Source organism: Eimeria tenella, genomic scaffold (assembly GCF_000499545.2).
Source record: "Eimeria tenella Houghton genomic scaffold, Eth_scaff40, whole genome shotgun sequence".
NCBI classification, from domain to species: domain Eukaryota; phylum Apicomplexa; class Conoidasida; order Eucoccidiorida; family Eimeriidae; genus Eimeria; species Eimeria tenella.
The window spans coordinates 179,417-195,873 of NW_013543335.1; the positions used below are offsets into that span (position 1 = coordinate 179,417).

Sequence of the window (16,457 nt, forward strand, 5' to 3'; positions counted from 1 at the left end):
GCCTGCTGCCATGCGACCAAGTGCTGCCGCCTCGATTGAGTACGAGCAACAGTGCAAGTATAAGAACGTTGAATTGCAGCCACAAGCATCCGCTCACAATCGTCGCAAACCAAATATTCTTTTGCTTATGTACAGATGATTTGGGCTGGTGAAGATTGACAATGACGTTTTGCTGTGTGAAGTTCGCATGGCTGGCCTGGACTGGGTGGGCCCATTGTGGGATAAGGGAGGTGCTCAAGAACAATAGACACCAACAAAGTTGCACTTCGCTCACATCTAGTTGGTTTTCCTTCTGAGTAACTATTGTAACTCCCTCTGCACCATCTGCTGACGGTAGGTGACTGTTTGCAGTGAAATGTATGTGAAGTACATCCTATGACCCTGTCCAGTATTATGGCCTTTCCTAGCTCTTTTTTGCGCCAGCCGATTTCAACTGACGGCGGCAGAGCATTTGCAGCAAGGAAAATTAACTTTGTATGTATCACTCTACAGCCGAGACAGTCCGGTCTTAACCCCAATACGCCGCAGTATAGATATGGCTGAAACTTGGCCTAACTGCACGGGACATTGAGCCTGATTGCACACACTATTAGTTTGTGAACATAATAATTAAGTCCAGCTCTTACAGAAATCTACATAATGTAAATTATGCGAACCTGAAGGTCATTTCTGGGCCGCATTGCAGTGTTGCGCACTGCCGCTGCGTGTGGAGACTGCAGCCTGCCGATGCACTCTGTGGCAAAATATAAGACAAACTTGTGGATGTGATTTATTCAGCAACTACCATTCTTGTGGCTTCTGCCAGCTGTGTTTCACCCTCCAGTTGCGCCGACGTTCCAATGAGCACCGGGTGCACCGGCAGCGAACCTTCAAGAATATCTGCGTCCATTAAGAGCTAGACAGTCATTCATTTTTCTTGAGCAGGTTATTGTCGTTTTACTAGTGGGAAAAGCTGTCCAACTCTACCGCCAATCCTGCTCATGGCGCACTGACTAGCTACACAGGGGCCGGGACTGCTTCTCATCCCAGTCAACAGAGGTTTCACTTCTGTCCCCACAAACAGTTTCCAGGTTATTTCTAGAAATTCTGGATACATGTGTTTGCGATCAGCTCAGGGAGTTACCTCTTTTATTGATAATTCAGTGATAGTGGCTACGCCTCTTTATAGTTGCTTCGCCATCACGCATCATCAGGGGTGGCTACCTGCCGAAGAATACGAAGGGGAAACAGTTTTTGCCAGTTCATTTTTATTGAGCTTTTGGTCGCATTTATCGAGCTGGATCTGCGCACGACTTGTTTTACACAGTGAAATGAGGATCCAATAGCATCGCAAGGTGCAGCGCGATGCCCACTAAAAATTACACACCGCGCATATAAAATTCTCCGTCTAGCTGGAGCCTTTTAAATAATCACCTTGAATTGCTTCAATATTCACAAGCTCGCCGGGAACTAGCCAGTGGCTGGCCAAGTGCCTTTCTGAAGCCGGCGTAGAGACACATTGCAATCTTGCCGGCTTCCAGCTGTCACGCTCACTGAAGTTCTACAAAGCACAAATATTCTAACAATTTGTATCCTTGAACGTTCCAGCTACTGTTGTGGCTTTTGGTAGAGATAAAGTGCCACATTCTCGATGTCTAGGAGCGCAGTTCGATTCGCCCCTAATGAACCACGTGTTTTATAGTTTGCATCGCCTTGCAAATATGCTAACGCAGCACAGTTTGGTTTCATTGCTTGCTTATGCATGTTTTATCGCGAACACGATCCTCTCTGATCTTTGCTAGACAAGATTTAAGAAGTACAGTACACAAGCCCGCGTGCGAACATATCAACACCATAGCTCATCCGGCCAATATAGAGAAGAGAGCTAATCGTGCACAGTGTTTTAAATGTGCACGATGAGCTTTGGCTCCCTCGTCCAGTTATCAGTGTGTCGAATGTAATGGGAGCAAACCTTTGTCATTGGGGTCAGTGGCTCCTCCGATATTAGTGCGGCTTCCCCACTGCGTAGAAGGCACCTTCTAGTATCACGTGCCAAAATATCAAGAACAAAACAGATTAAGAACGCCGTGGTGCTGATATGTTAATCTACTGTTTCTACACTGAGGATTTGGTCACGTCCCAGCTCTGTGGAGATGCCGCATGAGACTGAGAGCCCTCAACTATTCAGCCATAGTTTAACTGCTCTGCTACTAGTCATTTAGCACAAATAATGTCAGAGATGAAGGGCACCTGAGTTCACGTAGCTCCAGCCGCTTTCTCCTGTAAAAGGCGGGACCTATAAGTAACATTCTGCCTGGTTAGAACGAGCTGTGCTTATTACTGTGGAATCTGTGGAAGAGACGAAAAGTGTTTTCTGCGCGAAAGGTTGTCCTCTTGGAACGCCGTAGAGCGTAACTGATATACGTGAGCCCATTCACCCAACAGCATCACCAGCTGTGCAGAGGAACTATGCATCATGAGTCTTCGGAGATTCGGAATGGTAGATAAACTTCCAGGTCAAAGTAAGCACAATGTTGAAGGTCCTGAAGGGTGGAAAAATAGTTAACAAGTGCCTGCCAACATTCAGTCTGCATGCTGACTCAGCTTGGCAATAGGGACTATGAGGTGAAACTCGTGCGAACCGTTTCCTTAAAGACATTTTTCAGGTGCATATCTCCGAAAAACATGTTTGAATAGAGGCGCTGGGAAAGAATGGGGGCCAACAACAAGTGTGCAAGGTTCATCAGTGAGCCATTGGACCAGTGGTTCATGCACGTGGGGCCCTGTAGCTTCCTGGGGTCTACCTTTAGCTGCACAGATTTAAGTCAATGCTGAGAGAATTTTATCTATAGATTCCATTAGGTCGCTTGTTATGCGGCAGCGGAAGCTGTTCCTAGTTATCAAGGCCTTCATGCCCTAACGAGCGATCGACGAGGTAGCCGTGTCCGAAACTGGCAGTCTCACTTTTCCACGTTTCAAGGCTTATATCTTTTCAAAGCCTTCTTTTTCATCTTTATTTTATCAAATACAGGAGCAATGGATAAAATTACCCCATTAGGTGCTCCACCTCTTGGGCGAGACAAGGGTGGCGCTGACGCACCGATGCTCCACTTCACAGGGGAGAGAATCCGCAAACAACAGAGTTTCAGTGAGTTGAGCAACATGGAGAATGAGGAGTGCGTAGGCTTTTGTCTTCCAGGGCCAAAAGAGTCACAGTGCTGCTGCATCGCTACACGGGGCGGTCATGTAGCGAAGGGTCGGGGTAACCAGCTTTACTCCAATGTACTCAGCACCAGAGCGCGGCAAGAGGACGATGAGGAGTACTTATTCAGTCCCTGGAGCTGTGTATGTTTCACGCAATCGACAGTTCAGAGGCGTGCGACGTGTACGAAACCCCGCGGTGCACTCGCCAAAGGCCGAATGCCACACCGGGATACCTCTACAGGTAGATTTCAAGCTCAGTGTTTACGTGTTCAGGCTTTTTCTAATGAGCTTGACAAGCTACAAGAGATGCTGTACTACTACTCGTGTGAAGTCTTCTCTGCGGATGATCTCCATGTGCTTCGCCATGTTCTTTGCGCCGAAAGAATGGGACCGCTAATGGACGAAGAAGCGAAGCTGTTACACGAATTGCTGAGCAATACAGGGACCAGTTGTCTGTCACTTTCTGAACGTCAGCTATTCATCAGCTTGCTAGGGAAGCGAGCCAACGGAAGCCTTTCACCTGAAGAAGAACTTAGCCTGAAGACGCTATTACTTCGGGCACTGGCAAATTCTCTGTCTTCAGAGCAGCAGTTGAACGCTTCTGCAGCCCTTCAGGATAAGTTTAGTGTTCCCTTATCCCCATATGTGCTCGATGACCTTCGTCGTGTCCTATACGAAGCGGACGACGAGCAAAGCAGAAGCGATGTCCAGGCGGCACTAGAGGAGCAACTGAAGCCGTATTGCGGATTGAAACAACGCATTGCTATCCATCGGCTCCTCTTCTTAGAGCCACCGTGGCCACTGTCACCCGAAGACCGCCACTTGCTTGAAACTCTGTACTTTCAGCCGGCAGCTTGGTGGTCGCCAGCGCAGGAGAAACGATTCTTTAATAGCATTGCAAGCGACACTGTAAAAGGAGAGTCGAATTCAAGTAGTGAGGCTCTTCAGCTCCTACTTCAGCTCCTCGCTGCTTCACTCACTCTCTCCCAGAGGCAGCACCTTTCAGGTTTGCTTGAAGCACCAGAAGTGCAAGGAAATGCAACGGAGCTGCAATCTACCGAAAGTGCTCAGTGGAGTGGAGGATTACCAACCCCTTTGCAGGCGAGGACCATGGCCTTGACACAGCGCGCGATAGACGGTGAGACTCTAACTGCCGTCGAGACTTGTGATCTGCAGCACGGGATACTTCAAGAGCTCTCTAGGCTGTTGCCTCAAGAGTATGTCGGGGCACTGCACTGTGTGGTGCATCTACATGGTTCGGCACCACTCACTAGAAATGCCTTGCCGATTCTTGAGGAGCTGCAGTGCGCCCGAGACATGTGGCAGTCCAGCGGAGACCTCATAATCTGCGGAGGACGCAAAGACGGCAGTGGACTTCAGCACATGTTCGTGAATTGTCTTGCCGCTTCTCTTACTCTCGAACAGCTGCAACTGCTAACACAACTGCTTCAGGAGGGCATACAGCTTCAGGAAACTGATGCTCGCCAGAGCAGTGTTCAGCAGCCACATTCTGGCTTTCTGCCAGCACCTTTTCAGGCCACAACCACCCTTTCTGGTAATGCTGGGAGCTGTACAGTAGAGATACCTGGACCACGATACAGGGAAGACTCTGAACTAATTAGTAGCAAGGAGGGTGCAGGAGACGAAACGTCGGAGCTGCGGGCAGACTGCACATTGCTTTTGACGCGGGACCAAGCTGGGCTCCTCGAACTTTTGCTGGAATTACATGATATTGGTGCCCAGGGCTCACAGCAGGACGACATGCTGGCGAACTTGCTCCGGCGGTTTCAATTTTCAGGCCCTGTCTCTGACGAACCTCATCAGCTGGTACACCAACTACTTCTTTTCCAGCTCTCTCGCTCGCTTTCAGAAGAGCAGGTGAAGCTCATTGAAAAAGTCGCAAATGCTAGCCGTGATGAAGTGTCTCAGGTCAATGCGGATGCTAGCAGCGACGCCCAACAACTCGGCGGCACGACTTTGGCTCCTGGTGATAGGGGGTCTCGTAACACTTGTCAGATTCACAATGAATTGATTAGCGCTAATCAGAGGCAACTCCTTCAATGGATGCTGTCACAACAGATAAATCAGGCACCTGGGTGTGCCCAGCGTCTTCCCCGCTCTGATTTAGGTGCATCGATTGGTAATGAAGACTCAAAAAGCATGCTCTGCAACAGCAAACCGTGGAAGCTGCTGATTCGTTTGTCTGGTTCATTGACTCGTGCCCAGGTGCAGATGATTCTGCTTCTTCTGGAGTGGACACCAGGATACTCAACAGCCCCAGAGTCTATGGATCTGGAAAACAATTCGTTTTCCGGAGCAGTGGACGGTGAAGGGCCCACGCCAGCTCACAAGGAATTTACGTCATTGCCGGTTGCGCAGCAAAGACAGCTTATGCATTCTGGCTCATCAGCACCTGATGATGGTCACTACCGGTTGAAGGCCTCATTGGATTCTGCGAAGCATGCGCCGAAGAGGGATGCTGCAGTCTGCTTGTCCTTGACGGAGACAGCACAAGCGCTACCAGCTGTAGTTGGAGACTGCCGAGAAGGGGAAGTCGCCGCGGTTGTTCAACGGGGGTCTGTTGATTCAGAGAGCCCTAAGGAGAAAGTGCCACAAACTGTATTAACTCTCCCTGAAAGCGCTGGTCGCCCGTTAAATATGTCGGTGGCTGAGATGTCAAAGGGAGAAAAATATGCTTCTGCGACTGGCAAGACCGATATACGAGGACCACAAGGCGTTGATGCTTCGCGGGGGGAAGATTCGGTAGAGGGGGCCCTTTCATGTGCCCAATGGAGGGAAGCTGAAGCTGCCATTAATGCCAACGTCTGTCTGCCTCCCGACGGAGGGTCTTTTCCGCAAGCCAGGTTTGCATTCTACAGGCATGAGCCGTTTTATCTTAGAATAGACAGCATCTAGGCGTATTGCGTGATTGTCATTTCGTCCTTGGCAGTGAATTGAAGTCGACTTGCTGCACTACTTAAACGCTTGCTGCAGCGCTGCCGAGAGCCTGTCGGCTAAGAGGCTGATGATGGAGCAGCTGGTTCATGAGGCGGCAGAGAGGCAGGTGGGGCTGGGCGAGAAACAAGAGAGACCATTTACTGAGTCAGGAATAACTTTCACCAACTTGGCCACTGCATTATCGGGGTAGTGACACGCTTTGCGTTTGCGGCGTCACAGATATTTCTCGAAGACCTGAAGACGTGGCGGCAGCAGTACAAGCAAAGGGCAGAGCTGCGCGAAATTCTCAATGTTAGTCTAGAGACTCCTTCATCGTAACCAGGTCAACGCTTGCTCAAGTTTGTGAGCATCTCCAGCGGTTACTGTTCTCAGCCAGGTATTCCACGTCCTTCTTTCGCTTCGAACCATAATCTTTTGATAAAGTGCGTAAGAGTTGTGCTGTTGTATGCGGTGTGTTTTTCCAGTCTTACATAGTGAGGATACAGACTCTCCAACAGGGATACTTGAAACGGTGCCCTTGCTTGTATCATCAGCAACAAGATCAAAGAGAAGAAGAAGAAAGAAAAACGAATCTGAAGCTTTTAGACTCACTGGAAAGCTCTATTTGGGGGCCAGGTTAGCACGATTTGAACTGTTCGCTGCCAGTAAAGCACAACGAATGGCGAGCCTAGATGACCCGATTGTTGTATCTAAGTGTCCAGGATCGTGAGACTGTGACAATTCTACCAGGTGGCGTTCGAGCTATAGAAGGATGCTCCGTGTGATTGCGTGTGGCCTGTATAGCTGAGCAGTTCCCCGCAGAATCCGACAGTTTTACCTCAAGTGGGGTTGGCCTCTCCAGTGAAGTGCTTCACTCGGTAGGTGATGGTGATTCTGAAAGCTTATGCCACCAAGGCAGTTCGTCTTCGGGAATTTCGTCACTCGCCTCCGCTTTTCGAGACATTGCAAACACACACCCTTCAGGAGCACTGCGGAGAAACAGGTCTTTCCCACGGAGAAAACCATCCTTGTCGAGCAGAGTGGGAACCTCTAGCGACTGCTGCAGCCTCGATCGCTTAGAATATTCAACGGGCTCGATGGAACGCGTGTCCTCCCTTCCATCCCTCCCTGCTGCTAAGGCCCCTTCACATACCAGCTCCATCGGGTCGGCTTCACCTATGAGTGGTGAAGAAAAACAGAAAGGAGCGGAATCACTTACATGCATACGGAGTCACGCAAAGGGCGGTTTACGCTCGGACCAGCACCATCGGGGAATTAGCAGCGATCAGTTAAGGCGGCTCAGAGACGAAGATATGACCATACAACAAAGGAAGGCGCTCATGCAACAGAAAGCTTTGGAAAAGGCCCAAAAGGTTAAGGTAGATGCAAAAGTGGCGTGCTGGGTCGCTTGCATGAAGCGCTCAAAACAGGGGAAGCCTGCTCCAGTAATCGAACTAGTTGACAGAATGAACTTGTCTCACCTCAACGCCAAAACACTCCCAAAAGGAAAAGGATGGAAGACACGAGGTTTGTTGGAGATGGTAGAAGGCATTGTCTCCCTCGTGTGTAAACTACCTCGAGGCACAGAAAGTACGTGTGTTTGTGCGCTTACTTCAGGCCACCAGTTGACATGCTGTGTTCCAAGAATTACTGTTCATGCTTGTGCTTTTTGTTGTGCATATTGCAATATACTGATGCCGGAAGTGCGCTAATAAGCAAGCCTTCAAATTTTTGTTTTGGGTAGATTCTCCTGATTATTCTGATTGTTCTGATTGCAGTCACGTCCACTTTGCAGCCGCTGTTAGTCTTGGCAAGCCAAACACGCGTAGAAGACATCGACCTTGCAGTGCATGCAGAGTGTGAAGGAGTTCGGCGCGGCCTGACGAGACTTCGTGCGCGCGGCTCAGTCGGCCCCGAGGGGGATGGGGAAGCCACAGATTCTGTACAGAAGAACAGTAGGCGAACATCCCAGGACATTCTGGCGGAAGCTGCAACTTGCGGTGGAGACAGAGACGGAACACGGCGTGTAACGGGAGATACGGTGCTTGCTGCAGCGAGGCTGCCGCAGCGATCTTCACAGCAGAACTAACTATAGCTCAAATCGAATCAAGGCAAAGTCAGATGCTGATGAGCATCCGGTGAAAGCTGCCAACATGGGAATTGGAGTGAAGTCCAAGCAAGCAGGTTGAAACGACAGGGCTCAGGTTGGTGGATGTAGTGGGAGCACATCTCGGGGCATGGAATGCTGGTGCCACCCTTCCTGTTTGAGGCTTTTCATACTACTGTGTGTACAACAGTGATGGAGACTCTGCGATGCAGGTGATTTGCAGTAGAATCCTGAATTCTTGGCAGCATGCTGCCGTTCAGCTAAAGCACGAAGAGGAAGGCAGGATTGCTTCCAATGATTCTCTGCTGGCATGAGCATCAGCTCAGCCTACTCAGTGTGAAACGCATCGAGGGGAAGTACCCGGCGCAGCCATGTAGAAGTACCACTTCTTACTTACCTCAAAAACATTCAAGCTTTCAGCGCAGCGTGGCAACGGCAAAAAGCCGCAGTGAATATACAAGCAAGGCTGTGCACAGCTCAGAGGAGTATTAAACTCTGCAGACTCTCACGGTCACTTTCGTGCAAGTGTATCAATTTTGTCAAGTGTCGCAGACAAGAACGTTGCGAGAGGCCTCCAGAGTAGTATCTGAAGTGTTTAGCAGCTGCTGCGCAGGCGTAAGTTGGCCAAAAGCCCCTCTCCGTTCCTGTCAGGAGCGCCTTTTGACACATGCACGGGGAACAAGTTAGAGGGCTAGATTGTTCTAAAGACTACAGAATTAACACAGTTTAAGCTACAAGCAAACGGACCAGAAGCAATGGCCTCAATACGACGTCCGTGCACGGGTGAACTCGTTTCTTCCTTGGGTAATGTGGACGTAGCCGAGCATTCCTGTTCAACTGAAGTGGGAGCACAGAGCTGTTCCTTGTTGTTGACGAAAAGCTAACCGGTGGCCAGTATTATTATTAAGTGGGTATTTGTGGTTGTAGACCCCTGTAGCGATGAAATGCGGGGCAACGCATGGCAAAAGAAGCTGCGTGTAAGCCGCAGCAATGGCAACCATGAAGTTAGAAACATTGGAATATACACACGCTGGTCTCAGCGTGCCTTCTTGTGCTTCCAAAACTCATTTCGGTGCTGGAGTGGTTTCGTGGTGGAACGGCGGGGATCCCATAGCAATTATGGCAAAGGCGGCCACCTACAGTTGCCAATGAGACGGCCAGTCGTACATTTGAGCCGCTGTATACTAGGATAAAGTAACGGAAGGCTGTTTATCTCTCTGTAACGAAGTTCAGCACAACTGGGGTTCAGCTGTGCAGTGAGGAATTCCTCCCGCACACGCCGGTAAAGCGCGTGTGATATGCATGCTTGTAAGCATTACTTGATAATTAATTAATTATTTGTAGCAACTGAAGAACCCGTGTTTGGAATCCGCCGCTAAGCTCCTCCATCAGCGTTGCGTGGACGCCTCAGCACTGGTAGCAGATGCCTACCGCAGACGCTCAGATGGCGGGAAAATTACCATGCAGCAAAATGGTCTGAAACAATGACAAATTTATATGCTTCTTGAGCGACATGAATGACCTGTAGCTTATAAGCGGGACGTTAGAGCAGTAAAGCCAGGGGTAGGCCGCTGGATCAGGTGCGGCGTCGGCATTGCCTCCGCATGGTTTCTTACTCTACTGTTGTCTGCGGGGTGAGCACCCTATTCCAGTACTTCACCATTAGAGGTATCTATACGCTTCCGATAGCTCTGTTGCTTTTTTTAAACTCCCAGCACGTTGAATTCCAGGAGCCAGCGATGACGCAGAGTACAGGTACCGCCCGTGTGTAACATGGTTTCACCTTAGGGCATGCAGCTAATCCTGCCACTTTCCCACCATTAAGTACCTCTTCAACTTGAAAACTCAACTGTGGACCGTTGCAGCTCCATCCTTGATGGTGTTGCCGGCCAGCAGCAGACAGCCAGGGCGGCAAGTGTTCCATTCTTCCCGGCTGACTCAGCAGTTAGAAGCGGGGCTGTTTCCAGATGAAGACTCTTGCCGCAACAAGACTCCCCGAGGCAGCACGACTGTTGCAGCCACGGGAGAGTCTGAAGCATGCTGTCGTGGGTGCCACGCTATGACGCCGCAGGAATGTTTGCAGGGCTCCATCGTGGGGCCTTCGGAACACGCGATCTGTAGAACAAGGCCTGCGATGCCTCCAAGAGTGCAGCCGAGCGCTACTTATCGCATAGAGGAGCATAAATCTCCCATGCCAAGCTCTGAGGGCCCGTCGGACTTAGGTGGCTTGGGTTTTTTTGGCCGACCCCTGTGGTTTTGTGACAGAGCAGGTAGCGAAGAGTCCGTGGCATCTGAAAAGTCGGGTAGATGTACAGCTCGCTCACAGCCTGAGAAGCGGACAGTGCTGCCTCTGTCCCAGACTCCATTGCCTGCTGCGGTGTTTGGACATGTAGCCATCTTCCTGGATGCTGAGGATGTAGTAGCGCTTGCATCAGTCTGCAAAAGCCTCCGATGGATAGCTTATCACAGAGACACATGGAGGGCGCTTTGCTTCTCAGCTGGCCTTGCTACATGTTCCCCCAATGCTGGTGTGCTTCGTCGGCAGTATCGGAAGAGGGTTAAGGAGAAAACGGTCAAATGCGCTTCTAACGCCAAGCAAACAGGACCGAACCCTGAATCGCGTGTCCACAGAAATCTTTTAAAGCAAGGAAAGAGTAGCTTTTATGTGGACAACGTAATCCGCAGTTCCCTAGAAAGCAACCAGAGTTGCTTAGGCCCGGGAAGCTTGAGCGACGCTGATCAGGCGGACTCCTCATCGTCGGATTCAACAGCCCGCAGCCGGTGTGAAGGTGGACGGTCCGACCCCTCTAGTGCTTGTGAAGAGTTCTTATGGACTACACGTTGTCACCCGAAATTCATATACCAGCGGACTGCTGCGAATGCGGCGCACGGTGCAGGGACGCACTGCAGAGGGCTCCAAGCCTTGCCTGGATGCACATGTGAGCTACAGCGCAAATTTATGGCTGGATAGTAGGGGTAGTAGACTTGCTGGTGGAATGCCCTTCTAGAAATTTGAATTTTGAAATTTGTTTGCGCAAATGTCTCTGCAATCCTGCAGTTTTGCGTATTGTTTGCTCCTTGTCTTCTCGCAGTGCACGAGTCAGTGGACTGGCGTTTCCTGTTCCTGCTTAATCGGGTTAGTCCGGGTCCCAGGATTTATATTCACGTCAGGGAACTAGAACTGCAGTTTCCTATGCACCCTGCGGTTCCTGATCTTACAAGTGCTTGCCGCTGTTCCACGCTTGGAGGAACGTCTTCGGTGGATGGTCAGGATTGCGGTGGCGGGGAACATGAAAAGCAGCGTCAATTGAAGTGCAATAACCGGGACAAGTGGCTAAACCCTCAAGACTTTGTTTCTACGTTTGTTAAAAGGGCACTCAACATTCGTCAACCCATGAGACTACGTCACTTGAGACCGGGAAACAGGCCTGGACTATGCGTAGCAGAAATTCTACGCGACCAGCACTATTTACTTGAATGGCAGGTCTCACTGCGTCATCTGCAGGAGCCGTCTGCGCACTCGTCATGTTGTGCTGCCGAGGCAACTGGCGACTGCACCTTCGTGTGGCCACTTCCCCCCTATGGCACGCTTGAATCAGACGCTCTAGCCCAATTGGACCGCGGCTGGAGGCGTGAGGAGAGAAGGACGGTTCCTAATATTGTGGACGATAACCGTCCACGGCCATCGCGGCAAACACCAGAAGTGGATGGAGTGCAGGGTGATCGGTTGATTTTCGACGTTCTTGGTCGCGAAAGCGTTTTTGCAACCCTTCTCTCACCCCTCTCTAATGGAACAACTGCGGCAGCTATTTTCGTTGGGGCACTGCTCGTTGCATTTGCAACCTCTAGTGCGACAGCAGCGATCACGACTGCTGCGGCCGCGACGGCAACACTTGCTGCTCGTCACTCCAGGATATTCAGAGTGGATCTGCATGTAATTGAAAGAGATGAACACGAAGACGACCAGGAGGAAGTAGCGGAGTGCGATATACAGCCCTCTCGCCTTGTCTCTGGCTTCACGACGCAACGAGGGGCGGTAAACATTCCGTCATCCAATGGCGGTTACGGAAATCACGGTCAGATGGGAGGTGAATCTGCTCCAGCTGGGTCAGGGCAGGCGCTTTGTGTGACTAGTTCTGTGGTGAATGCAGCACCTGTAAACGGACAAGCAGGAGAGTGTGTAAGCATTCATTCTCGTTTAGGTCTGCCGTGCTTCCAGCGGATGTTTGCGGATCGTCTTCGACGCCTCCTGCGCTCGTCGACACTTGCAAGCGCAGCACTGACCGAAGCCTCTTTGGCTTTAGCCTCTACCGTTTTCAGCAGCATCTCAAGGGATGCACTGACAACTGCAGTGAATGCTCTTGCAGCGGCTGGCGCGGCGTTCACTTCAGTATTACGCCCACCCGGCGCAGCAAGATCCAGGAATAGTCTGCAGCTAGGAGGTTCAGCTTGTGTGCTGCCGCCAGAAAAGCAGCTGCCTATACAGGGTGCTGTCCAGTTGACGACGCCATTAGGCTTTCCCCTAGATGCAGAGGCAGAGGGGAAATGTGGGGGGAAATCCCTTGAAACTTCTACTCCTGCCAAAAGCGGAGGAAAGCCCCAAAGAACAGCTGCCCCTGTGAACGATTTTCGGCCCTTCAAAATACCTTCAGAATTAAAGATACCAACTCAAGAGGAGCTGTTTAATGAACGAGAGCTTTGTGACATGGTGCGACGTGGTGCGTCGGAAGATTCAGCGTGTCTTCGTTCACCGTCCGCAACACGTGCGCAGCCCCGTAGGTCTCATTCTTTTTTGTCTGTCTGTATTGGACAGCTTGGTGCTTTTCGACGTCGAAGCGGCTGCTCGATGCCAGCAAGAGCCACTCGATCTCCGGATGCCAGCGACAGCCCTGCCGAGTCGGAAAGTAGTTGGCCGTTTGTAGCCAATGCAGAAACAGCAGGCACAGGTGCGTCAGTTCTGCGACACCAGAGGCATCATAGGGCATTAAATTCTTGGCACAGTTCAAGGCAAGCAAGTGAAAATCATCTGTCAAGCGCCAGAGAAACGGAACGCGAAGAAGCATCTTCAAGTGACCAGGAGCATCCTAGAGCTCGTGAAATGAGCGCGACAGGTGCCAATTGGACATCGACACGCGAACTTTTTGCGCAAAACTTCAGCCTACCTGCAGGGGGCTGGAGGGTGGAGAACCCACCTTTGCAACCTGGCCATGGTTTGTTGCTTTTTGTGCGCACCTGTCTACCACCAGCAAATGGTGTTATGTGGCCGCGCGGGATGCAGGATTGTTGCGGCTTTGGTACCGAGTGGGACGCTACGGCTGCAGCGTCATGGACGGCACTTCCAGAGGACGTGCCACTGCTCTTGCCAGCTGATGCAACAGCAGCTGACTTGGCCCGATTGCTTTTCCTCACCCTGGCCGATAGGAAGTATATGCTACCATTAATATGTGCTGCGCGATCAGGGGAGACAACAATGAGCAGCACACACCTATATAACAGGGGAAATCGCCCTCAATCTCGCCGCCGCAAAGGAAAAGGCGGCCTAGCAGCTCATTTATCTCAGTCTTCTGTCCTGCGCTTCTGGCTTGCATCAACCCATCCAAGCAGGGAGCATCATCTTGAACAGCAGCCATTACCCTCGGCAAAGTTGACTGCAGACTTGCGTCTCATGTCATGTGAGCGCCTGACGCTTACTGTTGTGCCTTTTTCTTCCGCCAGGCATGCTGCGTCGGCATGCACACGCTGTTTGACACTGACATGTGATATAGAGAACTTTTCGGGGCAGAAACACGGGCGTCGTAGGGGAAATTCAGGGGGAAGTCAGAATGGCACTGGTTCGTCATCGTGGAGTGCGCATCAGCACGATCCTGCGGACAGGAGGTTGCCAAAGGACTCAAGCCCGTGGTTATTATCTCCGCTTTTCACTTGGGCACAGGATTGCACGCTTTCGGTGGTGATGGATACACCAGCTGACGGTGAACCCACTTTAGTCCTGCATCGTGAGGCTGCTTCGGAGCCCATCCGCCAGATGGTTGAATCTAGCGATGTTCAGGAGCAACTGCAGCCACAGCGGGAGGAGCAGGTGTTAACTGGACAGTTTCAACCCTTGCCTGATCAGTCTGCCACAGAGAATCGTGTTCCTGACGGGCTTGAGGGATCCTTGTCTCCTGATTGTACAATGCTGGATACGTTGCAGACAGCGCAACCGTCCAGTGCTTTAAACTTCTCTGATGAAAATGCAGTGTGGCGTGGCCAGACTGCCGAAATTTCTAGCACTTCGTCGGATTGCGACGTGCATCTAACAGCGTCTGCGGATCCTTCTGCTCAGCGACCTACGGGCATCCTGGTAGCAGAGCTGGACTCAAAGCCGTGCAAGCCATGGATTCTGCAGTCGTCAGTGAATGCGCGGCAGTTTGAGTACCATCCAGAAAAGACGAATGTGCTACTCACAGGCAACAATGATGGAAGGGTAGGTTCAGGAGCTGCCTATCTCAATGTCAGACTTAAAGAGGCCGAGAATCAAAAGTTTTATATATTTTCAGTTTGTTGTGCTATGGGAGTTGGTTATGATGTGTCATTTTTTACGAATGCTTGTGACTACTTTGTGCTCAGGTGCGTGTTCTTGACTGGGAGCGAGACGCTGTACTGGGAACAGAACTTGTGGATAGCCATCCAATTTTAGGACTTTCCTGGCTCAAACACCACCCCGAATTGTTTGTATGCGCTGCTGGAGTTTCCGGGATTCCATACGTTGTTCGCTGGAGAGAACAAGATGAAATTTTTTCGAACGAGCTAAAGGGCGAGCGTGGGAGGATGACCAAAGCTGCAGTTTCCTCTTCACAGCCATTTCCATCCCTAAACGCCCAGTCTAGACAGTTTGCACTGCAGCAGCAAAGTACGGAAGTGGGTGAGTGTGAAGCAAACCATGAAGAGCAATACTCGGCTGACCGTGAAGATTGTTTGGACATCTCGACAGTGACGGCTGCATTGACGTGGATAAGGCGCTGTGGTCGGGGTGACCGGCTGAGTAGAGAAGGCACTGCGTCTTTGCGCATTGTACATCAGTACTGCGCGTGCGATGACCTGAGCTCTGTCTCCGTTAATAGTACAGATGACTACTTGCTTGTGTCAGGGAGAAGCCCAGACCTTACCATACATGATGTGGCCACTGGTGCAAGGTTAGGCGCCTTGAGGAATCTCCATTCTGACAGCATTAACATTGTGAGATTTGCACACACATCTCCTCATCTTTTCGTCACAGCATCTTTTGACCAGACCTGCAGACTTTGGGATCTCCGTCAGCGGATCAACGGTCACCAGCCGTTGTTGACTGTTGACACTGGCAGTCTGAGTGTAATGTGCTGCTTTGATGATTCGGACGAATGGCTCCTTTGTAGCGGCGTAGATGCGGCGCTGCGGCAGGTCTGCCTGCGGTCTTATACCGTATTTCCGCAATCATTTGCTATTCCTCCTGTCAACGCTGAGACGAACTTTCGCCGGGCGGTCTATCTGCAAGGAGGAAAGGAATTCATCACAGCCGGAACTGAGGAAGGGTTTTTTCGAGTTTTCAGTCGTCTTGGACGTGATTTGGGTGTGGTTAGTCTCGAAGGGCTGCTCCGGCCGTTCATCCGTGTCCGTTCATCCCATGGACTAGCGACACTAGCGGACCTCCAAGGAGAACTGCTGAACCTTCGCATATACTTACGGTCACACATGGCGTTGGGACTGAGCGCCATGAGCGATGCTGCTTTGGCCACAGCTGCGGGCATGAGTCGCAGCCCGGTCGCCACCGTGCTACGCAATGCCCTAAGGCACCTTAGTGGATGCCCTATTCAACTTTTAGACCGTGAAGTGCTCGAGAGAATGCGCCAGGCTGTGGTTGCTCCGGGAGCTCCTTGGCTCATTTCGCAGGAGGGAATGCGAAATCCTTCCAGTTTATTTCAGGAGGCAGGCGCTGGTAGCCCAGAGAGCAGCGTTGTGGAAGAATACGTGCAGTCGCTTAGGTCACACCCGCAGGAACGGAGACTTGTTGGTGCACTACTTGCAACAAAAGACCAAGTAGAGGCGGCTAATGGAGATTCTTCCTTTGTGGCAATGTCAGAGCTACCAGCGACTATGCTGGGATAACGGTGAGCATGCCGGTTTTGTTAAGCTGCATGGAACATGGTCACGTTGGAATAGACATTTAGATTTTGCTAGGCGTGGAAGTGCTGCTTACTTCCTAGGAAGCCCG

At 51.0% G+C, this 16,457-nt stretch overlaps 2 protein-coding genes across 2 annotated transcripts; both read left to right on the forward strand.

Moving 5' to 3' along the window:
- Nucleotides 1-3,015: 3,015 nt before the first annotated feature.
- On the forward strand, nt 3,016-8,209 carry ETH_00007215 (uncharacterized protein; the record flags this gene model as incomplete). Its single annotated transcript, XM_013376811.1, has 6 exons — nt 3,016-6,047; nt 6,178-6,247; nt 6,361-6,432; nt 6,606-6,756; nt 6,925-7,710; nt 7,899-8,209. The coding sequence occupies 6 exons, from the start codon at nt 3,016-3,018 to the stop codon at nt 8,207-8,209; spliced, it is 4,422 nt and encodes a 1,473-aa protein (XP_013232265.1).
- A 1,894-nt stretch (nt 8,210-10,103) lies between these two features.
- On the forward strand, nt 10,104-16,351 carry ETH_00007220 (WD domain, G-beta repeat-containing protein, putative; the record flags this gene model as incomplete). The annotated part of the gene is made up of 3 exons (XM_013376812.1): nt 10,104-11,166; nt 11,320-14,693; nt 14,837-16,351. 3 exons carry the CDS (start codon nt 10,104-10,106, stop codon nt 16,349-16,351), a joined length of 5,952 nt encoding a protein of 1,983 aa, XP_013232266.1.
- Nucleotides 16,352-16,457: the final 106 nt, after the last annotated feature.